The 26,309-nt window shown below is 35.4% G+C and overlaps 2 protein-coding genes across 14 annotated transcripts in view; one reads left to right on the forward strand and one right to left on the reverse strand.

The window, feature by feature from the left end:
- The window catches only part of METAP2 (methionyl aminopeptidase 2), a 29,529-nt gene extending 18,488 nt beyond the window's left edge, over window positions 1-11,041 (forward strand). For all 3 annotated transcript variants that reach the window (XM_042947408.1, XM_042947409.1, XM_042947410.1), the window contains 7 exons: window positions 4,310-4,471; window positions 5,211-5,392; window positions 6,241-6,335; window positions 6,597-6,693; window positions 8,912-9,015; window positions 9,523-9,638; window positions 10,346-11,041. In XM_042947408.1, coding sequence (XP_042803342.1) covers window positions 4,310-4,471; window positions 5,211-5,392; window positions 6,241-6,335; window positions 6,597-6,693; window positions 8,912-9,015; window positions 9,523-9,638; window positions 10,346-10,598 — 1,009 coding nt within the window. In that variant the 3' untranslated portion in view covers window positions 10,599-11,041. The remainder of the gene's footprint in view (window positions 1-4,309; window positions 4,472-5,210; window positions 5,393-6,240; window positions 6,336-6,596; window positions 6,694-8,911; window positions 9,016-9,522; window positions 9,639-10,345) is intronic.
- Window positions 11,042-13,203: 2,162 nt separating this feature from the next.
- USP44 (ubiquitin specific peptidase 44) overlaps window positions 13,204-26,309 on the reverse strand; it is a 55,236-nt gene continuing 42,130 nt past the window's right edge. For 9 of the 11 annotated variants that reach the window (XM_042947416.1, XM_042947414.1, XM_042947415.1 and 6 more), the window contains 4 exons: window positions 23,704-23,899; window positions 21,458-21,566; window positions 16,214-16,419; window positions 13,204-15,071 (listed from right to left, as the gene is read on the reverse strand). In XM_042947416.1, the coding sequence (XP_042803350.1) occupies window positions 14,872-15,071; window positions 16,214-16,419; window positions 21,458-21,566; window positions 23,704-23,899 (711 nt within the window). In that variant the 3' untranslated portion in view covers window positions 13,204-14,871. The remainder of the gene's footprint in view (window positions 15,072-16,213; window positions 16,420-21,457; window positions 21,567-23,703; window positions 23,900-26,309) is intronic. The other 2 variants (XR_006205039.1, XM_042947421.1) reach the window with 2 other exon arrangements.

A 26,309-nucleotide genomic window follows, 5' to 3' on the forward strand; every position in this document is an offset into this window, starting at 1 on the left:
AAAAAATTTAAAAAAAAAAAAAAAAAAAAGAGAAAGAATTCCTGCATACCTTTCACTCAGGTTCTCTTTAACATTTGCCTCATCTATTGTTCTCTTTCTCAGGGGAATATGACAATTACACCGAATATATATATTCTGTATAATATACCAGTAACATTCCATTTTCTCCTTGGAAGACAGAAAGATAGAGGGCAGATGTGGAAAATGTTATATTGGTGAATCTGTATTCATCTACTTTTTCTGAATTATTTGAAAGTAGTTTGTGTATTTTTGGATGGAATACTAGACAAGTAGATATCCTGTCCTTTTCAGGATTGTCACATCTGGAGGCACATGATATCAGATTTTATCACTTGGATAAGGTGTATCTAGTTTCTCTAGTGTGTCATTACTATTTTTTCCTCTTATAATTAGTAATTTGCACTTCTAAGAAAACTGACTTTCTGTGTGTATTTCCTATGTTAGTAAAAATTTTTAAACCAATTTTGAATGACTATAATATTCTATTTTGTATCTAGTATAATTTTATTAGTGATTTCGCTCTATTTTCTGTAACCTGGAATTAGTTGTAAAGGCTTAGATTATATTTAGATTTTGACAGGGACATATAAGTGATACTGTGTTCTTCATATTGAATCATAGTCTGTTGCATCAGATATAATGTCAGATTGTTCTGTTACTAGTTTTACTGTATGTGGTCACTTGGTTAATGTGATACTAGCCAGCTGTTTCTTTTTTAAAGGTACTTTTTTCTTTTTGCAGTTTCCAAGTAATCTGTGGGTAGTTTGGTACCATTGGAATATCCTTTTTTTCAACAGCCTTTTTCTTAATTATTTTAATATCCATTCATGCTTTATCAGTTTTTTCATTGGGGACTGCAAAATGATGAATTTCTAATTCTGTAGTTCTTTCTACATTTATTAGCTGATTTTCTATAAGAAGAATTTTCCTTTATCAGCTGGGTCTCAATTAACTTTATCAGTTAACAATAGTTTCTTATAGGCAAAGTTAAAACATGCTTTATTTTTCTGTTTACCAGTTTTCAGAGGAAGGAATTGATCTACATGCAATCTTAATTTCTAGGTTAAAGGCATGCATTTTTAAATGATTTTTATAAACGTGGTATTTGGTGCTTTAAAAATATAAATGTAAGTAGCTTTCAAGTTATCCATGCAGTGAGTTCAGAAATGTTTATAACTGTTTGAAACTAATAATCAGATTCCTTTGTATCTTTTGGTTTTACTTACGTTTTATGCTCTTAACACATCTAGTAAAAATGATGAAATATTGAAAAGACTCCGAAATATGAAAGAGGTGTGGGAAGTTTACATACTCTGTAAACACTTCTGTAAAGATTCTCTTTCGAGCAGTTATTTTGATAGTTTTGTTGTATATACATAATTTATTTAAAAAGTATTTCTAACCCACCTCTGTCACTTGGATGAATTAATTGCCTTTTCAAATAATTATTGGCTCAGAATGTGTTTTTCATTTTACTAATTTCTATGTATTTGCTAAATAGACTGAACGTCAAAATACCAAATTTAGGAAAGAGGACAGGCTCCTTGATAATATTTTTTGTCTTTAGAACGAACCTGGAATTCTTTTTTTTTTTTTTTTTTCAACGTTTTTTATTTATTTTTGGGACAGAGAGAGACAGAGCATGAACGGGGGAGGGGCAGAGAGAGAGGGAGACACAGAATCGGAAACAGGCTCCAGGCTCCGAGCCATCAGCCCAGAGCCTGACGCGGGGCTCGAACTCACGGACCGCGAGATCGTGACCTGGCTGAAGTCGGACGCTTAACTGACTGCGCCACCCAGGCGCCCCACGAACCTGGAATTCTAATTTTAGATGCTGGCAGTGTATTTCTTGAATATTACTAATGGCTTTCAATTTGAACTCAAGACTTAGGAAAAGAATTTCTTTAATCTAGCTTCTGATTGGTACCTCTTTAGCAATAATGCAGAACATTCCATAACCTTTTGAAGAATTACTGCTTCTAAGAATCAGCTATGCAGCTTCAGAAGTATAAGATGTTTATGTGAGACCTGTTGATTTCACTATTGGAGATCTTTATTGTGCCATATTCTGATTCTAAAATGTAGTTAGATAGCATTTGAAATTTAATTATACTTAGCATTTTAATCTATAAGAAATGGATTCCAAGAATTGAAGAGAAAAAATTGGAATTGATAATGACCAATTTCCTTTTCATGGCCCTACTGCATGATATCCATCAATTCCCTGTGGACATAGTCTTTCATCTTAACCATTCTAGAAAAAACATTTGGGGATATTTTTGTTTTTCACAAAATGTTTGGCTTTTGAGGCAAGGGGTGCAATAATGGTATGGCTATTGTATATGTGCCAGAATTATGGCCCATGTAAGAGACAACTGTGATATGTTTTGTTTAAAAACTGATGTCTTTACAGTATTCTTATGCCTGGAAATGATTGATTCTTAGAATGTTTGGGTTCTTGGTTTCCAGGAAAGATTTTTGGATTCATGGGAGAGAATAAACTGGAGTTATATCTGGAGGTCAGGAGATTGTGGCTTGTCTGTCCCATCATGGAGTGAGCAACTATAAGTGTATTGCAAATGAAAAAGATTGAGCCACATGTTGAGAATATACTTTTTAAAGGATTGTATCCTGTTACCTTCTAGTGTGAGGATGTTCCTTTGAATACTTGTAATTGCCTCTTGAATCTTCACTATTCCGATTAAAAGTAATTCATACACATTTAAGTATTTGTGGTGTTCAAAACTGACCTTAACAGATGGTGCTGCAATATTTCTTTATAATGTCAGTATATAATCCAAAATACATTTCCAAACAGAAAATAAGCCAAAGAAGCCTCTGTGATGCTTAAGTATCCCTAAAATGACATAGGACGGCCCCTTTGTGTCATTGTAGCAAATTAGAGCTGCTAGATGTTGGCACACAGGTAGCTGTTGCGGTAGGAAGTAATCATAACTTGACAACGACCAAGAACTCACAGTATTTGGAAACATTAATTTAGGGGCATACTCTAGAGCAGTTATGTTAACTTTTTCTATAAAGAGCCATGTAGTAAATATTTCAGGCCATGAGCGTTACTCACTTATGCTTTTGTAGCATGCACGTAAGTACCTATAGACAGTATGTACACAAATAGACATAGTTGTATTGCAGTAAAATTTTGATTACGAGACACGTACCAGGCTGGATTTGCCTGCAAGCCATAGTTTGAGGAAAATAGGAGTAATCTTGAATGCATCACTTTATTTCTTTTATTTTTAAATTAAAACTTTTTTTTAAATGTTTATTTATTATTGAGAGACAGAGAGAGAGAGAGAGAGAGCATGAGCATGGGAGGGGCAGAGAGAGGGGGAGACGCAGAATCTGAAACAGGCTCCAGGCTCTGAGCTGTCAGCACAGAGCCTCACGCAGGGCTCCAGCCCACAAACTGTGAGATCATGGCCTGAGCCAAAGTTGGACACTCAACTGACTGAGTCACCCAGGTGCCCCAATGAAGGCATCGCTTTATACTGAGTATAATTTATACCTCAGTGATCACTGAGTTGTGAACTGTGTATTCAGTATTGCCAGTAATGTATGAAAGTTATAAGAACTTTTTAAAAGATTTTCATTTGAAAAGTTACTATTTTTGAAAGGTGCTGCTTAAAGGGAGTCAGTGTATCTTCTCATTTCCCAGATACTGAATAAAAAATGTTTGTTACCCCTGGCAGTTTTCAAATATTAGCCATATCCTTCAAGGAGAATCGCCTCTTACATATATGTACAATTAGAAAGATCCTGCAAAAGCACATAATATTTTATATTTTGATGAAAGTATATGTAGATTTCCGGTCAAGTTTTCATATTAGTACTTACCCTGTTGATGAAATTAAACGTTAATTTTTGGTGTGGTCTTTTGAAGTCTCTCAGAGTAACCTTGAGTGGAAGGATAATTTTTTTTCTTCCACTGCTTGGTTTCCAGGACTCTTTTCTGGCTTCTCTGTTTTTGTTTTTTTTTTTTCCTTTTTGTGTTATTTTTGTGTGGCAAAGTTTTAGTCTCTGACTATGAATGAAATTTCACTTGAGGACTTTGAGAGTCTTACAAAAAAGGTTTAACTTGATTTGGCTTGATTGCAAGTGTGTGACTACTCATATTTCAGAAACTTTGCTGATGTTTAATTAATATAAGAAATTGAATGTGTGACATTTTTATCTAAAATGTCTTATATTAGTGTATTTTTATCTCTCAGCTTTTATGCTTATCTGCTGTTTCTAAAGTGACTAATACTATGCTATACATACTATAAAGGCGAACAGCTGCTTGGAGAACTACAAGTGAAGAAAAGAAAGCATTAGATCAAGCTAGTGAAGAGATTTGGAATGATTTTCGAGAAGCTGCAGAAGCACATCGACAAGTTAGAAAATATGTTATGAGCTGGATCAAGCCTGGGATGACAATGATCGAAATCTGGTAAAAGGAATATATTTTTGTAAGAATGTGATAAAAAAAAATTTTTTTTTAAGTGCTAACTCTCCAGTTGTAATGTTTGGCTTTCTTACTACTTTGCTTAAACTTGATGTGAGGGTTCTAGAAATATGAGTTCTTATACTGTAAATGTAATGAGGAAACCATAAGAGGACATTTATACCTCAACCACCCTATTTTGTACTTTGTACACTTATATGTGCAAATGCACACATTACTCTGATTCTTACTTTCTGTTTGGAAGTCTATTACTTCGCTATCTAACAATTTGTATTAAAATTATTGGTCACAAAACAGTTACAATGCAATGAAGAAACCAATAAAAGTACTTTGTCTCTAGTTTTCCTTTCGAGTAGTAATTAGCTATAAAAGGCAACAGTTCTCTAATTCAGACAGTTTTTTAAATGTGCAACATTGAGTAAATAAAACGTAATCAACATTTATATTAGTCTGAGTGGAGAATCTCACTTCCTAGTAACTAAGTTAAAAGTGGATTGTGTGGTTCTGTTTCTCCAGATTTCTAGTGGAATTGAATTTTTTTAATCTTTTATCTTTTAGAAATGAGCTACTATTTTCATAGCATCAGAGAACTATTAGTCATTCATATCCAGGAATTGTTCAGATCTTTCCCAGAAAGTAACTTAAGAGTTTTAGTAAATTCTCTGGACCTGATGACCTTTAAGGTATATAAAGATAAAAATGTAAATAATTTTTTTTTAAATAGTGAAAAGTTGGAAGACTGTTCACGAAAGCTAATTAAAGAGAATGGATTAAATGCAGGCCTGGCATTTCCTACTGGGTGTTCTCTAAATAACTGTGCTGCCCATTATACTCCAAATGCTGGTGACACAACAGTATTACAGTATGATGACATCTGTAAGATAGACTTTGGAACACATATAAGTGGTGAGTTTTTGGAAATAATTCCCCCCCCCCCCCCCCAGAAAAAAGTAGTCTTCTCTATGTTAGATGGGGCTCAGGTACTTGAACTTCCTAATTTTCTTCTTTATGCCTCACTTTTCAGTAGAGTTGTGTTGAGCCAGTTTTTGAGATTTACTTTTAAGTATCCTACTACATGGAGTATAATGCAAACCATTGGGTAATTGAGGTTTATAACTCTTTGTATCAAGGTGAGAAGAAATTAATCTTGTTTATCTATTCATGTTGTTTCAGAAATTTATCTGTTAATAAGAACAACAAACATTTACTTAGAACGTTTAAGTTTACCAACCTTTATATACTTGCTAGCTTTTCTAAATTCTGCCCCCAAACCTTGTTGGGTGAGTACCTTTTATCTCACTTAGGTGAGAAAATAAAGTTCAGATAAAGAAAATAAAGTTCAGATAAAGTACTTACCTGAGGTTTTGCTAAATTGCAGAAGCTGCACTGATTGGCGTCTGTAGACCTTTACATTTTCTCTGCCCACATTACTGTTCCTTAGTCCCCAGGTTTTTCTCTTTTTGATTTGTTTCTGTTTATATTTTTGCTTATCCACCTAGGTTAGTACTATATTGGTGCTATCTTGAAATGTTACATACTGACCCTGGAATTAGTCTTTGCATTCTGAAACTTTTATTTAACTTATTTATACTTTTTTTCACTTTGATTTTGAATGCTGTGTGGGTACTTGGACTGCTGCCTTCTTTTGAGCCCATCGTTTTATTTGCATGTTAACTAGGCAGATTAATAGAATAGATGCAGTAGACAAATTGACTAGCTGATACATCAACTTAAAGAAGAATTTTCTCTTTCAGGTAGGATTATTGACTGTGCTTTTACTGTTACTTTTAATCCGAAATATGATACATTATTAAAAGCTGTAAAAGATGCCACTAACACTGGAATAAAGGTATGTGAACTGGAAGCACAATTTCATTCAATGTATTTTGAGCATTTTATAGCCTGTTGAAGGTCTTTGGATTATGTAAGACTGGTCCACTGCCCTTAGGGTTTTAAGTGAACAATCCTAGTATAATATACCAAAGGTTTTATAAAGGAAGTTATAATATACAAAGCAGTTTATCTAATTGTCCCTTATTTTAGAATACTAATAAATTGTAATAAAATTATGCATTTTGAGTAACAAGTATATATATCATTTTGTTTTTAGTGTGCTGGAATTGATGTCCGTCTGTGTGATGTTGGTGAGGCCATCCAAGAAGTTATGGAATCGTATGAGGTTGAAATAGATGGGAAGACATACCAAGGTATGTTTTTAAAAAATGAATATTATTTTGAAATGCATGTGACCTCTTGCAGAATTAATTTTACAAAGTAGTGTTGAGTGCTTTCTTTATCTCCTGGGAATATAAAGAGGGAAAATGGAGGGAAAATAACTTCATCTTATTAGGAAAACTGTGGTCACTAGGTGGGAACTCTTGCAGAGCTGCGGTGGTAGCTGATAAGATACCCAGGGATTTATCTGAGAATGGCCAAAATGTAGACTTGGTTTTCTGTGACTAAGTCAAATTGAGGCTTAAAAAGAAGCCAGGGACTCATTCCATTGATGAGCCCTTCACCTTTTTTTTTTAAGTTGAGTTCAGAATTTGGAGTCCAGTTAATTCCTTGTGTGTTTTTTCTTTAATCTTTATTCCCTTTGCCTCTTGGTCTTTCCCAGCCACTGCCTTAGGTACACAGTCCCAGAGTCACCTGTGCTTTGTGCTGCTTTCCCAGCTCTCAGGGTCTAACCACTGTCCTTCCTGATCTGTGCTCACTGCTCTCTGTAACTACTGTTCTAATAACTTTTTAATTTTATTTTTATTTATTTTTATTTTTTAGTGAGTATATTTATTCTAATAACTTTCTTAAGGAGTGTTTCCCACATTTCCTTTAACCAAATCCTGTCTCTCCCTTGTAGTCATCTGAGCAGAGACATTCATACCTCCTTGACCTCTGTAAATTCACATGATTTATTTAGCATTCTTTGCCTGACCTTGTTGATACTGATAGACTACTGTGTTTCTACCAACTGCAGAAGGTATTCTTCCTCTGCAACCTGATGGTGTATGTCCTTGTTGCTCACAAATCCGTAATCCTGTAAACATCAGTGCAAATCAATCATTTGTACAGTACAATCAATATAATTGTCATTGTTTCATTGTTGTAGAGTTGAAAAAACCTTGCTACCTAATTCTGCCTTAAAAGAAAGGCAACTCGTACTGGAATTCTAGCACTGCAGAGATAGATTTTTTTTAAACCATTTTTATTGTGGAATATCACTGAAAATACATGCAACACAAAAATTCAGTTAAACAATTGTAAAAGTTATGTAATTTTATCCCTTGAGAAGTAGAATATTGTCAGCATTCCAAAAGCCCTTCAATTCTGTATACTCTTGAATTATAGCAGTCTTCCTCTAGCAAACCAAAGTCTTGAGTGCTAAAGTATTTACATTTGCTTTTCTTTATGTCTTTAGTATCTAACTATGCATCCTTAAACAACAGTATATTTGTGCTTAACTTTTACATATATAATAATAAAACAATATGTATATAATTGTGCCTGTTGTTCTTTTTTCTTTAGGTTTTATTTTGTTGTTCAGTGTATCCCCAACCTTTCATTTTTATTGTTTAGTATTCCATTGTCGTGAATATACCACAGTTTGTTCTGTAATTGGTCTCAAGACCTTGGAGTTGTTTGGATTTTCCTTATTAACATTTGGAATGTGCTATAATTGTAAAATTTAAGATAGGGAGGTGTGTGGATTCCATTATGTAGGCCAAAGCTTTCTGGAATTTTCTACACCCTGGTGGCAGTCCTGCTAGATTCATTTTGTGTCCTGGGATCTTCAAGCCCTAGGACTGGAAGTCCAACCCCCCCCTTTGTCAACTGAAGAAAAAACTGTATGAGTTGGTTTGTGAAAAAAATAAAAAAATGTAAGGTTTTACATCCTATCATTTCGACACAGTATCCACATTGTCACAATACCTTTTGGTCCATAACTGTAAAAATATTTTTTGTTTGTAATCACTGTGTACATGACATGTACTGTGTAATATAACTTTATATTAACAGTACCTCCTTAAGGGCACTTGGCTGGCTCAGTCCAAGGAGTGTGTGACTTTATCTCAAGGTTGTGGGTTTGAACCCCATGTTCGGCGTAGAGATTAAATAAAAAAAAAAAAAAAACAAGTTAAAAACGAATGAAAAACAATACCTCCTTAGATGACCCCCCATTGTTACCTCATCACATAGTTTTTTCTTTTCCCATCATCCCCCTTTACTCCCTTCTAGTTTTTAGTAAATTGCAATTAACATCTTTTCTATATTCTGCTAGTTTTCCAGTTTGTATTTAACTATGTCAATGCGAGGTTATTTAGTAGTGCCATATCGTTTTTAAATCAATGCTTGAACTCTGTGCCAGAAAGCCAAGAGATCTGTTTGTGCTTCTGGAAACCTTGAATAACTGTTTTCCTATTATGCCAGTGAAACCAATCCGTAACCTAAACGGACATTCAATTGGGCCGTATAGAATACATGCTGGGAAAACAGTGCCCATCGTGAAAGGAGGAGAGGCTACAAGAATGGAGGTATGTATGCCATACATACAAAGTGTTTATTGTGAAGCATTCTGATTTTTTTTTTCCTAAACTAAAGTTAGTGATAGTTGAGTATATAGTATGTTGAGCAAAATTAACTTGCCATCTTTACTGGTCTGTGCAAGTATGCAAATTGTGTCTGGTCAGGCCAGGGCTCAGTCAGCTATGGAAGTTGGGTATGTCAGAGGATTGTTCATTCAACACTTAATGAGTATTTACTAAGCATCTCTTAGATGCCAGTCTCTTTAGTAGTCACTGAGGATGTAGTAGTGAACAAAATAAAATTCCCTGCCTGTATAAAGCCTACATTCCAATAGGAGGACATAGACCAAAAAGTGCTAAGGAGATAAAGCAAGGAAGGGTGGATGACTACCAGGGGGTTATTTCATGTTGTTTTTTATATGAAGTAAATAATAACCTCAGCCTGAAGTTGACAAATGGCAATTTTAATTGGTTCTGAATTTTTCTTCTCTCCCCTTGACCTTACATATTCTTTAGGAAGGAGAAGTGTATGCCATTGAAACCTTTGGAAGCACAGGAAAAGGCGTTGTTCATGATGATATGGAATGCTCACATTATATGAAAAATTTTGATGTTGGACATGTGCCAATAAGGTGAGAGACTGTTGTTTTTATAGGAGTATTAAGCTTCTTTTCCCAGGTAGTAGCATTTTTAAAAATGTGACAAACGTTCACAGTGGTATATTCATTAATGTACAGTTCTATAGCCTACCAGTAAGTTGTGTGGATTTTTATAATACAGCAAGGAAATTGGCCTGTTAAAAATCTTAACTGAGATGAAAATGATATAGGCAAGTATTCTCTTCAGATCCAGTTTCTAATAATTGTTAATACTTTCAGAGAGAATCATTTTGCTGGCATTTCTAGGTTTTTGTTCTTAATATTTTCCTATTAATAAACTTTCTATTTTTACCTTTTTTTCCCCCTTAAACTTTTTGGAGAAGATGGTTGAAGGATGGATTTATACCTCCTTTATGTGCAGGTCTTTCAGCTTGGTGCACAAAAAAGGAAATTAACCACCATAATACTGTTGATGAGTCTCTACTGGGAATTTAACACACACATGTGTAGACACATAAATAAATACGTAAGATAGTCTTCAGGTGGTCTCCCATTCAGCTGCCATCTATAATTAGGTATGGGCTGTTATACATTCTGACTTTTGAATGTTGAAAGAGACAAAAAGTTTTTTGAAGTTAATTACCAAGTAAAACCACAGCTACCATATGAGTTTTCCTTAATGGGGAAAATGAGTTGGTAACTTTTTAGTCACCTGTTAATTTTGGATTTTCTCCTCTTAGGCTTCCAAGAACAAAACACTTGTTAAATGTCATCAATGAAAACTTTGGCACCCTTGCCTTCTGCCGCAGATGGCTGGATCGCTTGGGAGAAAGTAAATACTTGATGGCTCTGAAGAATCTGTGTGACTTGGGCATTGTAGATCCATATCCACCATTATGTGACATTAAAGGATCATATACAGCACAGTTTGAACATACCATACTGTTGCGTCCAACGTGTAAAGAAGTTGTCAGCAGAGGAGATGACTATTAAACTTAGTCCAAAGCCGCCTCAACATCTTTTATTTTCTAAGCTTTGTTGGAGTACATTATACCACAATTAATTTGCAACATGTTTGTCTGTTTAACAGTGGACCTATGTAATGCTTTTATCCATGTTTAAAAAGGAAGGACTTTGATCAAATGCAAACCATCTAATGTAATTAGCCAAGGAAAAAGCTTTCAGGACTTTCAAATGTTAACTGTTTTTCCCATCTAGGAAATGCTATAAAGCTCAAATTAGTTAGGAATGACTTACACATTTTTTGTTTTAAACACCTAAGAGATGCTTTTCAGATATTTATATTGCCATATTCTTAATTGAATGCTTTGAATGACTACATCCAATTCTGCACCTATACCCTCTGGTATTGCTTTTTAACCTTCCTGGAATCCATTTTCTAAAAAATAAAGACATTTTCAGATCTGAGAGCTACATTTCAATGTCTGTGGTTATAATTCTGCACAGGAAATAGCTGAACTTAACGTAGGGAAATGTAGAGCCTTTTATCTGGATTGTAGACCTCTACACTGAAACTTTTCTTCTGACATAATGGCTAAAACAAGATCTACACATGCATAATGTGGGAAAATCTTCACAAATTAAAGCTTTAGGAATGGTTTGCCTTTGTTTTCTTTTTAGAACCATATTAGTCTTTGTCTTTCATTTTTTTCCCATGACATTATGAAGATTAATTGAAACATGACCTAGTAGACAACATTGTACCAACTTGAAACCTTGATTTAGTAAAATCTCAACATTTAGATCCTTTATCCAGTGGTAGTTTTTATCAGGAAATGTATTCAGCTTGCTCAATAAACCAAAAGGGCATTTAAGACTACAAACACTAGAACAGGAAAACTTCCCATACTTGGATCTTGCTATAATTAGAAACGTTAAATTGAACTATTAGGCATTTCCATTAATGAATCAAATTCACCCTGCCCCTTGACTGGCTTGAATTAAAAACTAGTGGCATTTCAGTTACACTAATTATGGCAGCTAAGTGCGTAAATTGAATGTAAGATACCTAATATTTACTTATTTAAACTGAGTCCCACTACAGATTCTTGAACAAATTGCCTGAATTCTTTGTAACCGATTTGTTGGGGATGTTCCAACACAATTTCAAAATTGTTTATGTACCAAGGTAAAGCCTTAATTTGTATATGCTTTAGCACAATAAGATTCACTGCCTCTGGGATGCTGTTTAGTTTGTATTTTGTTTAATGTTTTTCTCATAGGAAGAAAAACTGGATTTCTGTACTTCGATCATTTATTATATATATAGCATTAGAGCTATAAATGTTGTCTTGTGGGGTAAACAATCTAGTTTTCAGTTATATGAGCCATGTTTATTATGGTGCTAATGTTCAATAGCTACTTTCAGATTATTTTCTCCAGTTTCTGTGATGTGCTAGTGGCAGAGCTCACAAGCTCATGCTTAGACATGTTATAGGGCTTGGGCCCTCCAGCTAGTTCTCTTGGGGTTCTGAGTCCATACTACTTTGATGTGTTTTGGTGGGAGATATAAAGTATCTCAATTTCTATGCTCAAGAGTTTTATAATTTACCCTGTGAATGAAGAATATTGGAGCATTATAAGACCTCTCTTTAGCAGTAGGGATCTCAAACCAGTTATAACCTCCAAGCTCTCTTCCTAGTAACTCTTGTGAGCAGTAGCATCGCTGCATGCCCCTGGAATAGCTGGAAGAAATATGATCTTGTAAATAGGAAAGCTGTCACTTAAAAACATTGTATTGTTTACCTACTAGCCATGTATCTCTTGAAATCATTTTGTTATGTTTACAATGATGTACCTTATTAGTAACAAATTATTAGTTGATGTTTAACAAATAGTGCCTTTAGTAAATTATTTTACAACCAAAACACGTTGTTTTTTGTTAGATCAACTTAGCCGAATGTAGAAGTCTACACTAAGATGTACAATAAGAAATTTAAGTTTCTGTTCATTGGCTAGGTTTTGGTTTTGTAAATTTAATACATCTTTTTATATCCATTTTAGGTTTGTAGCAAAATTGAGCATCAAGTACAGGGTTCCCATATACCCCCTTGACCTCACACACATAGTCTTCCGCCTAGGTTTTAGTTTTGAGGGATTAAAAAGTAAAAGGCTCGGGGCGCCTGGGTGGCTCAGTCGGTTGAGCGTCTGACTTCAGCTCAGGTCATGATCTCACAGTCTGTGAGTTCGAGCCCCACGTCGGGCTCTGTGCTGACAGCCCAGAGCCTGGAGCCTTTTTCAGATTCTGTGTCTCCATCTCTCTGAACCTCCCCCGTTCATGCTCTCTCTCTCTCTGTCTCAAAAATCAATAAAGGTTAAAAAAAAAAAATTAAAAAAAAAAGCTATATGCATACATATAAGTGTGTATACCTTTAAAAAAAAAAAGTAAAAGGGTAAGTCACTTTCTTTCTCATATATTTTTATATTGAAATAAGTACTGAAACATCTATACCATTACAAACAGCAGATCTTCCAGAGTTGTCTTTAAATTATCTCCCTAAAACCAGGTGCTAAAGTGTATAGCAGTTTACCCAAGTATAAAGTAATCCTTGAAATTAAAAAAGGCTAGACTCAGGTATCTTGACCACATAAATCTTTAATGAGGTATAATTACGTTAACAGTTGAGGTAACAACTTGCATAGGTAATTAAGTGAAAGATTTTAAACTTTAGCCATTTAATACTCAGGCTGTATTTTGGCATAAATGACTTGTCTGTTCAGTGATAAATTCTCATTGCACTTCATCATCAGCTGCCCCAGCAACTTGGCTCTCTGAAATTTAAGGAAAATTTGCTAATAGAGGTCCTTTTCAAGCTTATACTTAATAGATGAACACTGGCAAAAAACAGCATTCTATAGGGTGTTATCTTTCATGAAGATTTTAACCTACAAGCAAACCTAAAAAGAATAAATGATCTTCCAGTGGTTAACACTGAGCTAAGATGTGAAATAGCTGACCTATAGAGGTTAGTGGATGATAAATTAGCAGCAGTAGGATTTTAAAGAGATCTAGTAAGATTATTTGGGAAGAGCAAAGAGTATTTCATAACATATTTATAATAAAATGGAAGTTTAGATAGTTTTTTTTAAAGGGCCAAGTATTTGAACATCTGAGGTTCCTAGTCTTCACATAATCGGAGCAAGAGTGAGTAATCCAAGCCGATTTAGAAAATGAGATTTAGAAAAATTATTTAGAAAAATGAGATGCTGAACATCTTGCCCAGTTGCCAATTTTGAACAATTATCTTCTCTGTCCTAAGCAATTTTTTCTCTTCAAGAAGACTTATTTTTTCCTTTTAAACTAAAAATCTCAAGATATGATACAGTACAAAGCTTTTAAGAGATCTAATGTTAAACATACAAAAAACCCTCATATCCAAGTTAAACTGTACTTGCTTACCATAATACACTGCTGAATTCAGATTTTTGATAAGACTGCTTTATTAGAATCTGGACAAACCTGTTTGCTGCCAAACAAATCATTATAAGTCCGAGCCATCATTGTTTTCATGTCCACAGTACTGAAGTAATTTAAATATACTACTTATAAAGCTGTCATTTTCATTTGTATGAAGTTTGACTATGCCAAATAAAGAACAATTATTAAAACTTAATACATTTTTGAAAAAAAATGAAGTTCCTTTAACCAAGGAATGTTTGTTCTGAGTCCTGTAACACACAAAGCCTCAGGAGTATCAATTTGTGTGACTGATGAGTATTTAGGTAATACCTTGGTATTTCACAGTGAATGTAGTAGTTTAACTGCCTTCAAGGGGCAAAGGTAACTTCACTATGCAAATGGCCTGAAAGAAATTTTTTCTTTTTTGGTAATATCATTAGTGAAGACTATCTAATTTCCACCTAATAAGAATTTGTATAGAAAATACCTACAAAAGCTAAATAAAAAATGTATAAAATGATGCCACCTGAACTTCAGTAAAAGATTGCACAAATTCTATGATCTGAGCCAATTAAGACATGAAAATATAAAAGAAGTAATGCCAGTATGAAGTAAACACTGAAAGTTTAAAACTCCCAAGTACTTGAGAAAAGTTTAGTTACCTGCTGTCATTGATATACATGTTTATGCTAATTTTGTCTCTGTAAAAAGTTTTGTTGTGGATACAAAATGTAGAAACTGTGCACTGAATCCTAAGTAAAAAATTAAAACAATGAAGCTCAAAATTGTAAGCCCTTTTAAAAAGTATATATAAAATCACAAGAAGAAAGCCCCACTGTCTTTGGATCAGCTAAGGATTTCATTAGAAGAGGTATCAGCTTCTTCACTGGGATGTTGGCTACCAGACAGGAGTTCTGGAGGCAAGAGTTTAGAATGTCCATTCTCAGTAACTCGCTGGGTATAAAACAAGATATAAGCTTGGGCCTTGCATACTTCATCCATAGTGCACATGCTTAGCTTGGAATCATTGCAGTGTACCCAGAACCCTAGAGTGAAGCACAGAAATATACCTTAATGTTTATAAAGGAATTTTAGAAGTTTCTAGTATAAATTAAAATGGATTTAAAGGTATTAGTTTCAGTAAGAGTTAAAGTTTCTTTGAAGGGAAAATAATTAGCCAACTCCTTTCTTTTAAATAGTTTGGGCAGTATGTTACTCTGGATTTATCTACCTTTATTCTACAAGTAGTTTTAAGTTAAAGAATCTGATTAGTTCACCTGACACAATCTTTAATTCCAGGTATCATTTTACCAGTTAATGCTTTTGCTACTAGTCATACTGTAAAGCAAACAGTGTTAAATTAATTGCCTTCGTGGATTATGTGGGCTTTCTGTCCACACGTCTTTTGTGTTTATTTTGTGTAGGGTGAAGGGAAATGGTATGAATGTGGAGGCTCAGTCTTCGTTCAATAGTAGGTAAGGAAGGGAAATAAAAAAACCCTAAGTCACTTGTTACCTAATGAAGACTGTCCTTGAGGGTCCATGGAGGCAGTAAATTAAAGTGAGTTTTGTTAAAACCTAAACTCAGAGTTTATTCTAAGTATCTGTGATCCCAGTTTATTAGATGGTCTGTTCTCTAGCAAAATTAACTAGATGAAACCAGTAAACAGAGGACTTGCCCTTAGAAATAACGCCTGTAATAAAAGATAGCACTAGGGTGCCTGGGTGGCTCAGTTGGTTAAGTGTCCGATTTCGGCTCAGGTCATGATCCCACAGTTCGTGAGTTCAAGCTCTGTGCTGACAATTGGGAGCCTGGAGCCTGCTTTGGATTCTGTGTCTTTGTCTCTGCCCTCCCCCACTAGTGCTCTTTCTCTCTCTCTCTCTCTCATAAATAAACATGAAAAAAATTATATAAAAAAGATAGCACTGAATTAATGCAACCATTCTTACTATCTTATTGCTACAGCCTTTGAAAGTCAAAACTACTACAATCCTGCAGAAAATATCCATTTTCTGCACAAACTCTCAGGTTTTTTTATGAACTATAGAAGTATTCTTGAAAGAAAACAAAAGGTCAAGTGGCTTCACTTAAGATGATTTAGTGGTCAATTTAGAAATTGTAAAGCCTGAACTCCAGCTTCCAAATTTGACCCAAGATAAAATACTTTTCCCCATCTACCCATCTATACCTCCTTCAGAATTATAGCAGTAGGCAGTGTAGTGTCCTGAGCCAAATCCTTTCCCATGGTGCATTACTACAGCAGATAAGTCATAGATAAAACATTCTGGTCTGAGGGATTTCAGGGATTCCCTGCAGCAATAAGGCTCCATGTTTAAGATTTCTTCAAAGCCAACATGAACACCAATTTTCTCTCGGTTATTACGTCCTGACCACCTGTGAACAAACCAGGGTAAAATTATTTAAAAAAAAAAAAAATCAATGGAATATAAACATGTGCCAGGTTCAGACAGTCATAATAATAGGTCTCAGTATAGAATACAAAGTATCATATGTAAAATAATGTAAATATAAAATCCTTTCAATGCTGAAGGTGGCTATAAATGGAAGAATTTAGGCTTATTAAACAGGTCTAGTCAGGTTTTAAAGTATCTGCCTTCTGTAGTTAGATGATAATATAGGAAGAAAATTAATATAGGAAGGAAATTACGGCCCTGTGGCAGTTTCCCCCTTCTAATGGATTAATTTAAAGTACCAAAGGGTTTTTAAATTTTTATTTATTTTTTTTAGAGATTGTATTTATTTTTCATTAAAAAAATCTTTTAAAGGTTTATTTATTTATTTTGAAAGAGACTTACAGAGTGCGAGTGGGGTAGGGGCAGAGAAGGGGAGAAACGAATTCTAAGCAGGCTTCGCACTGTCAGCACAGAGCCTGACACGGGGCTGGAACCCACAAACCTAGGATCATGACCTGAGCTGAAATCAAGAGTCGGATGCTCAACTGACTGAGCCACCCAGGCACCCCTAAAGATTTTAAATAATTTCTACACCCAACATAGGACTTGAGCTCACAACCCCAAGACCAAGAGTTGTAGGCTCCACCAACTGACCAGCCAGGTGCCCACCAAAAGGTTTTTAATTCTCTGTTGCCTTGTCACACCATAAGGGAGATACCCCAGAAGCTAGAGTTTGTACTTGGGAAACATACTCTGGATCCTTCTTGGCCAGATGTGGAGAAAAAAACAGAACAAAACCTCTAATTCCTCAGAACACTTCAGAGCTCTTAAAAAAAAAAAAAAAAAGGAACTGTGACCCTTCCTTGTAAGTCAGCAAAATACTCATTAGGGATAGAACTCTAATAGTGCCTCTATACTGTCCTTTTCCCAGCCTGTTGGTCATCCTTCTTGGTACTAGATCAAAACATGGCAAACAATGTTTTTATCATACACAGAGTATGAGCTGGTGCTACAAGGGAAAATAATGTAATACATGGTTGTTCTTAGAAGGGATTATAATGCAGCTTGGGGTACTGTGGTGCAGAGACAAAAGACAGCCATTGATGAAAATATAATAGCATTAAAGTACTAAAACATGAAGTTATGATGGATAAAAATAAGTAGACAAAGGAGAAAGGAATATAGATAGGTTTTGTGAAGTCAAAATATGTGAAGATGCTATCAGTACAATATAAACTGGTATGGAACTAAAGGTGAGACTTGCAAATTAAATGGACTAAGACTCATATCCCAATCCTTCCCCATGAAATGTATGAAAAATCCTACATCCAGTGCACCTTTAGTCAGGATGGAAGACCAAGCACGTTAAAAAAAAAAAGGCACTTGCTTAACGTAAGTTCCTATAATTCTTATCATTCACAAGTTTATATTTTATTTAACCATAAAATTCAAACCTTACATTATTTAATAATGCTCAATAAACACTTGTATGGCATCTAAATAGACAATTGATTCCTATTGATAAGTTTGGCACCCAGTTTTTTTCTGCTGATACAGTAAATTGTGGGTGCCTGGGTGGCTCAGTGGGTTAAGTGTCCAACTCTTGATTTCAGCTTAGATCATGATTTTTAAAAAAAATTTTTAATGATTATTTATTTTTGAGAGAGACAGAGCACAAGTAGGGGAGGGGCAGAGACAGAGGGAGACACAGAATCGGAAGCAGGCTCCAGGCTCTGAGCTGTCAGCACAGAGCCCGACGTGGGGCTTGAACTCACAAACCATGAGATCATGACCTGAGCTGAAGTCGGACACTCAACTGACTGAGCCACCCAGGCGCCCCTCAGATCATGATCTTGAGGTTTGTGAGTTTGAACCCTGTTTTGGGATCTGCACTGACAGTGCGGAGCCTGCTTGGGATTCTCTCTCACTCTCTCTCTGTCCCACTCATGCTCTCTCTCAAAATAAATAAAACACAAACAAACAAAAAAAAGAAATACAGTAAAATGATAACAAGATAACACTATACCCTAAGTGCACAGTGGTTTACTTCAAAGAGAAGGGAGAGAATAGACCGGGAGACACACGTGGGGAGCTTTTACGGTACTAGAAACGTTCCATTTCTTACGCCTTTTCAGAGGCTCCTGTATGCCCCTGTCCAATCCCATTCTCCCTTTTATCTTTTATATATCCTATATATTTTATACACTGGCAAATCTTCATTCAAAGATGAAGAAAAAGGAGAAAGACAAAGTGGTAAAGGCAGCATAAGCAAAATCTCTGAATCAGAAATAAATATGGCATGAAGGGTCAAAAATGTTTTGGGCAGAAGATGGAAAGGGAGTCAAACAGGTTTAACTCTAAGGAAAGCTTCAAATACCAGGTTAAAGCAGCAATTATGAAGAACAGGAAGTTCTTTAACAGTTTACAGTAGCCGATTCAGTACCAATTTATGTAACCAAAATTTGAGTCCTTTCAGTTTTTTCTTTACAGAATCTCTTTTATGTTCTTACCTCTCCATGCTCCCTGGCCCTGGAATACAACATTAACCTCCTAATTAGTCCTCCAGTTTCCACTCCACTTGATTTTATGCACAATGGCAGGTCTTGCCTGACTTCACTAAACCTTTTGTTTATACCCTTCCCTGTTCCTTCCTCCATACCTTTGTTCACGTTGCTCCCTTAGGCTAAAGTGCTCCTCCTTCTGTACATGCCCCATTCATTCACTTAGTAAATATTTTCGGCCAAATACTATGCACAGAATTTGGTTCTGGGCCTTGGGATACAGGAATGAAATAGACAACATTCCTGTCCTTACTGAGCTTCTGTTCCACTAGCAGAGGAAGAGAAATAAGTAAACTACTAATTGCAGGTGATGGGTTCTGCCATTTAAGCAGAAATAGGGTAGTATGATAATGAGGGTTGGGTGGTACTACCTTTTTTTTTTTTTTTTTTAGAAAAAAACGAGAGAGCTTGAGCAAGGGTGAGGGGCAGAGGGAGAAAGAATCTTAAACGCTCAGCACGAGCCCGACACAGGGCTAGATCCCACAACCCAGGGATCATGACCTGAGCCAAACGTGAACCCTTAACTGAATGGGCCACCCAGGTTCCCTGAGTGGTTCTACTTTTAAGTAGGATGGTCAGGGAAGTCTGCTCTAAAGAGATGACATATAAACTGAGATCTGAATAATATAAAGACCCCTATGCCATAAGAGAGGCTTTGGGAACATCAGCTAACCCCCTCTTCTAAGTCTCTGATAAATCAATTTGTATATAATTTGTGATACTTAGTATTTCTATTTCACCACTATTTCTGTGCATGCCTGACTATAATCTTGAGAAAAGGAACCTACTTTATATTCCCCAAAGAATATAGAACATCTTGCATTAACCAGCACTCACATGTTATTTGCTGACTGTTCCTTTAACAGCTTCAATAAGTAACTGAAATAACTGACTAGAGTTAACAGTGAATATCTCTGGGAAGTGGGACTGAGAGGAAAGAGATACTTATTTTGGGCTTTTACTTTACCTTCTGTAAAGTTTGAATTAAAAAAATATATTATTGGGGCACCTGGGTGGCTCAGTTGGTTGAGTGTCTGACTTCAGCTCGGGTCATGGTCTAGCAGTTCGTGAGTTCGAGCCCCGCGTCAGGCTCTGTGCTAACAAACAGAGCAGCCCGGAGCCTGCTTCAGATTCTGTATCTCTCTCTCTCTCTCTCTCTCTCTCCCTCCCCCTCCCCTGCTTATGCTCTGCCTCTGTCTCAAAAATAAGTAAATGAATGTTAAAATAAATAAATATTTTAATTATTAAAAAAACTTTACATTTTTCAATGTTTATTTATTTTTGAAGGAGAGAGAGACAGAGTGTGAGGTGGGGAGGGGCAGAGTGAGAGGGAGACAGCAGGCTCCAGACTCTGAGCTGTCAGCACAGAGCCCGATGTGGGGCTTGAACTCACAAACCGTGAGATCATGACCTGAGCCGACGTCAGACCCTTAACCAACTGAGCCACCCAGGCGCCCCAATTATTAAAAAAACTTTAAACAAGCAAAACCCAATATGTATGAAAAACATGGTCTCAGTAGTTTTCAAGTCCTAGCACATAAAGTCATTTAAGAGAAGAATAAGCTTTAAGGTTAACATGGTTATTACAAAGTATGAAACCATATGCTTTGCTTAACCAACAGTTTTGCAAACTAATTCACCTGACTAAACATATTTCTGAACACTAGAATTTTTTTTTGTTTTTGTTAACTGCTCTTAGTTGAACTTATTTTTCTGAGAATGAAACAATTGAGCCAAATCCTCTAAGTTATAAAGACTTTTACACCCTCACTGAGCATATTTTAAACTCTATAAGCAGAAACTTACATGGAGAATAAGATTACTGAGCAGACCAAAATGGGAGGGGTCGACTCATTAGCAATGTATTCTACAAGGGAAGCAAATCAGAAGTTTAGTTATTAAATGTAGTGTTTACTGGTCAAGGCTAGAGATAATGACAGGATTTTTTTTGTCTTTAAAAAAAAGCAGAAGTAGGGGTGCCTGGGTGGCTCAGTCAGCCAAGCATCTGACTCTCAATCTTGGCTCAAGTTATGATCTCATGGTTCCTGATATCTAGCCCCACCTGGAGCTCTGCTTGGGATTCTCTCTCTTCCTCTCCCTCTGCCCCATGCACACACACTCTCAAATAAGTAAACATTTAAAAAGTAAGTAAATAAATAAGTGAATGCAGAAGTAGGTAGATGTTATTAAGTCATCTGCTAGCCCAGTATATACTACTAAAATTTGATTCATTATGTGTGTTAAGTTTTAAAGCATGATAAGCACAAGGAATGATTAAATTAGAAGTGTAAAGTTGGAGGGGAGCCTGGCTGGCTCAGTTGGTATATCATGTGACTCTTGATCTTGGTGGTGTTAAGTTCAAACCCCACGTTGAATGTAGAGATTACTTAAAAAATAAAAAATCTTTAAAACAAACAAACAAATGAAGCATGTAGTTATAATACCACTACAACTAACCTGAATCGTTTGAGATGTAGTCTGAGAACCTGAGGTAGGTGACAAACCATAAGCTGTTTTCGTGCCTCTGTGAGTACAACTGATTTTGAGGAAAACCTTCTACGTTTTGCTGTGATATCAAAGACAGAATGAGAATCAAATTTAAAGATACAAAGAAATGCTGAGTAAATACTTTAGACATGTATTATTAAACATCTTCTCTGTCACAGGCATTGTACTGTGCTAGAGATAAGGACATACTTGCTCTAAAAAAAACTTGTAAGTACAAACATGCATACACACAACTTAAGAGCTAGTCAAGGTAGACAGACATGTACACAATTCAGTACATGATTTAATATAATCCTGCAAATAAGGCAACAGAATGATATAGTGCTACAATATTTAAAAATGGATTTGGCTATGCCAATTAAGAAGAAAACTTTCCCTAAACATACTTTAATATACACTTCCCAAATTCTTCATTTAAACAATTATCATGGTCAGTTCATTTACTGAATTTAATCAGAATCCCAGTGGGGACAGGTTCATAATTGCTCAGAACACCCTTCCCCACTTCCTGGCACAGCAGTCCTTTACCAGCTCTGTGTCTGAGGACTCCCTCGGTGTCTTGCTTTTGCTATTTTAGTACAAATCTTAAAACAGGTGGCATTTTAGATTCTTTCTGTTGTCTCCTCTGCTTCTCTTAGAGGTTCACCTATGAATTGTACCCTGCAGCTTCAGGCTGGGCCATTATCTACAAGTTTGCTCTGGATGCCTAGGAGCTGTCCTTCAACTTATACAGCAGCTCTGACTCCAGTCACAGCAATAGCTGCTTCTCCTGTACGGGGTGGAACCAGTCCCCTATGAGGCTATCCTCTAAGCCATCTCCACTTGCCACCAGAAGACTTTCCTCCAAGTCTCTGCTCCTGACATCCAGGAATCCAGCGCTGCTGAATGTCCTAGACCTACATTTGGATTGTCTCCCTGAATATATGGCCCATGTATAGCTAGATAAGTGATGTCAACTCCCTGACTTATAATTTTAAACACTTGCCTGTATGTATTAAATTAGAGTAGCTCTTTTAGGCCTTTATTTGGTAGGCCCAACACACACACACAAACATATTATAAAATCCTATTCTGTATTCATTCATAGTATCTTTCTATTCCCAGATTTGGTGATGAAAGCATCTAGGACCATTCACATTTATGTCCAAGAAAAAAAATACTTCACCATTTGAATTTGATAAGGTTTATTTTGTTCTAACCTCATAAATCTTAGGGTTATATATTTATAACAGAGTTCATATTAGACAGCACTCAGAAAATGTCAGTATAAGCCATTCTAAGAAAACCATCAATTGATGTGACATTTCTTCAATGCTGGAACATCCAATATTTCTTTTATATTACTTTAGAAGTTTAGTATCTAAAACTCTAGAGTCATTTTTTCCAGACATGGAAATTAGAAAGAATACTTGAAAATATATGGTATAAACACTAAGATGCCACATGTACATTGATAGAAAAGATAGACACCAGCTAAAGACACAACAGATCTGTCATGGTTTTATATACAATTTCCCTGGAGGATGATGCTTCTCTTTAACTGCAATGGCTGTTTCATCCCCCAGTGCTGGGTTCCTGTGCTCACCTCTATGACAGAGTTTCTCATAATAGATCTTAATTGTCTGTTTCTTCCATTAGGAATGTAAGTACCTTAAAAAGTATTTTATTTCTATCCATAGCAATTAGAACAATGACTAATATAGAAGAGACAGTAGATGGTTTTTGACTAAATCTTTGTTTTCATGAAACCAATTTCCATACAGCAGTCCCCCTATATATTATGTCCTATTATCTAGCTATGCATACACACACTTATACGCATATGTTATCTATAGATCAGTGTTTTGACATGTAGCTAAAAGACTCAGCAAACATTACATTCAGTACTAAATAATATGCTTTCCTTTGACTATTCCCCGTTGCTACTTTATTCTGTCTCACATATTAAGTTTAAATTTCTTATTTTATGAATTCTTTCTCTCCACAATTGACTATAGGATAAATTCTTTTAATGTCATCAGAAGGCAAAACAAACACATAGTTCACAAATGCCAATTATAAAGTAGAAACATCTATCTCAATTTCTTTTGATGAACTACCAAACTACTACTTCAGGAATTTTTTACGCTTCCTCTCATTTGTGTTTCTCTTTGCTAATCTTAGAAAAGCAAAGAGAATATATAGTCTCTACTTACAGTTACACTGGTCACATACGTAGATTTTTCCTTCTAAAGCTTCAGTTTCTGTGAATTTGGCCAACATTTCAGTAACCAGACATGGCTGGGAAGTAATATCTTTTCCACTGCATTGGTATCTTTCTGGAAATTCCAATGACAAGTCCCAGAAAGGTTCTATGGTGTTTGATTTGTTGTCACATGCAACACATGTAACCTGAAAATAAAAATATTAGTTCCTCAGATTACAATCCTTCTGTCAAAACACTTACTCCTTTCACTATAGAGGTCAGTAAATTAGTTTTTCTTATGAAAATGCACCATCAGAATTCTGAATAATTTGCTTTGTATTATTTTCAGGGATTTTTTTATTATTATAATTTTTCCTTTCAATGACTGTCATTAAACCCATTATGTACTGGTGGGCTTTAACCAGTAGGCATTTAAAAAACTCCAAGGCCATTAGTCAAGTCTGAATGTCGGTTTTAAAAAAAAAAAGACAACTGTGGACTCATTTAATTTGGTATATATGTGTGTGTGTGAAAGAGATTTATATGCATTTAATTTAATATGTTTAGATTATTAGACTTGTTCTTTGTCCTTTTTCCTTCCTCATCTTTCACTAATTTTCTCTCTCCAAATCCCTATAACCTCTTAACCATGATACAAATAAAATACTATTTGTATATTTTTATATATAGTATATTAGTACGTGTAGATTTTGAAGCCCTACCAATTGATAATTTCAAAAGCCAATACATTTAATGTAAATGGTGTCATCATACTCTCACTTAAAACAAACATCACTACATCAAAATCTTCACCAAATATAGGAACTACAAAGAATACGGGGCAGTTCTAACAACTGACATAGGAAATAGAGCAACTGGAAAGGGAAAGACTTATAACTTCAGTGAAACACTCAGCAGGATTTAATGTTGAAGACAGACTACAAATCTAATAATCTCCACATGATAGATTACTAAACTCTTTCATAAAGCTACATTCCTGAAACAGGGAACAAAATAAAGAAGCCAGGTCTAATGTAGATTTTAGATTTAACAAATTGACACAAAGAAAAGAACACTCTTGGTGTTTGTCTGGGGACTCATTTGGGCCAGGTTTTAACCTTTTGAGAACAGTTTATTAAAGGAACCAAGCATCTGAATCTCCTGAGATAACCATATTCCTAAGAGTTTATTACATGTCTAAAGGAAGAGAGCAAAAAGCTGGCATAAAAATTTTTATTAATTTCAAGTCATCCATAAAAGAAAAAATAAACACACGGGCACTCTTGCACTATTCAAAATATGAAATATAAAATTCTTTCTGGAAAGAAACTTGTACTCAAGTATCGAAAGACCTACCTTTTGACAAAGTAATGCTACTTCTAGGGTTCTGTCTTAAGGAAATCATTAGAAAAAATGTCTTATAACTTTATAATAACAGAAAAACTGCAACTATTTTACAAGTCAACAATATGGGAATGGGTAAATATATTATGGTATATACATATAATGGACATTGACATGCTGTAAAAAACAAAAAAAGGATAAAATATTCTAAAGACTGAAAAATCTTTACATCATAATGAAAAACTACAGGCACCTGGGTGGCTCAGTTAGCCATCTGCCTCCTGATTTTTGTTCAGGTCATGATTTCACGATTGTGAATGTTGAGCTCCAGTCAGGCTCTGTGCTGAACATGAAGTCTGCTTAAGATTCCCTCTCTCTCCCTCTCTCTCTCTCTCAACAACAACAACAACAACAACAACAACAACAACAAAAAAAATGAAGAAAGGAGATAAATTCATCATGACCACACAAGTTGGGGAAAATATGTATAAATGTGCAGAAGAAAAAAAACTAGAAGGAAATATACCAAAATATTAATAGTTTTTATATGTGGATTGTGGAGTTATGGGATAAGGGGATGGTTTTTCTTTTACTGCATAGATTTATTGTATCATATAGGTCCTTGGGGACTATATATTACCTCTATTTATAATAGTACATTAAAAAAATTTTTCGTTTAAATTTTTAGGTAAGTTCTAGGCCCAACATGGAGCTTGAACTCACAACCCCAAGGATCCAGAGTTGCATATCCTACCAACTGAGCCAGCCAGACACTCCTATAATAGTGCATTTTATTATTTTTTTCCTCTCTTTCTTTTTTTTAAGTTTATTTATTTTGAGAGAGAGTGTGTGTGCAGATGGGGGAAAGGCAGACAGAGGGAATCCCAACCAGGCTCTGCTCTGTCAGTGTGAGGCCCAATGTGGGGCTTGAACCCATGAATCATGAGATCATGACCTGAGCTGAAGTTGGATGCTTAATCAACCAAGCCACCCAGGCACCCTTAATAGTGCATTTTAAGCTTTTGCAGAAAAATGGTAGAAAAACAAAATTGCATGCAACACAAGAAACAACTCTAATTTGCTATTTGGCACAATGTACAATCTTTACATTTCTGAAACATTAAGTGGAATAAAGATCACAGATACACCCAAGGAATAATTACATTTGAAATACTTAAACTACAGGCATGCATGGCTGGCTCAGTTGGTAGAGCATGTGACTCTTAATCTTGGGATCATGAATTCAAGCCCCACGTTGGGCACAGAGCTTCA

This window comes from Panthera leo, chromosome B4 (genome assembly GCF_018350215.1).
Source record: "Panthera leo isolate Ple1 chromosome B4, P.leo_Ple1_pat1.1, whole genome shotgun sequence".
NCBI lineage: Eukaryota > Metazoa > Chordata > Mammalia > Carnivora > Felidae > Panthera > Panthera leo.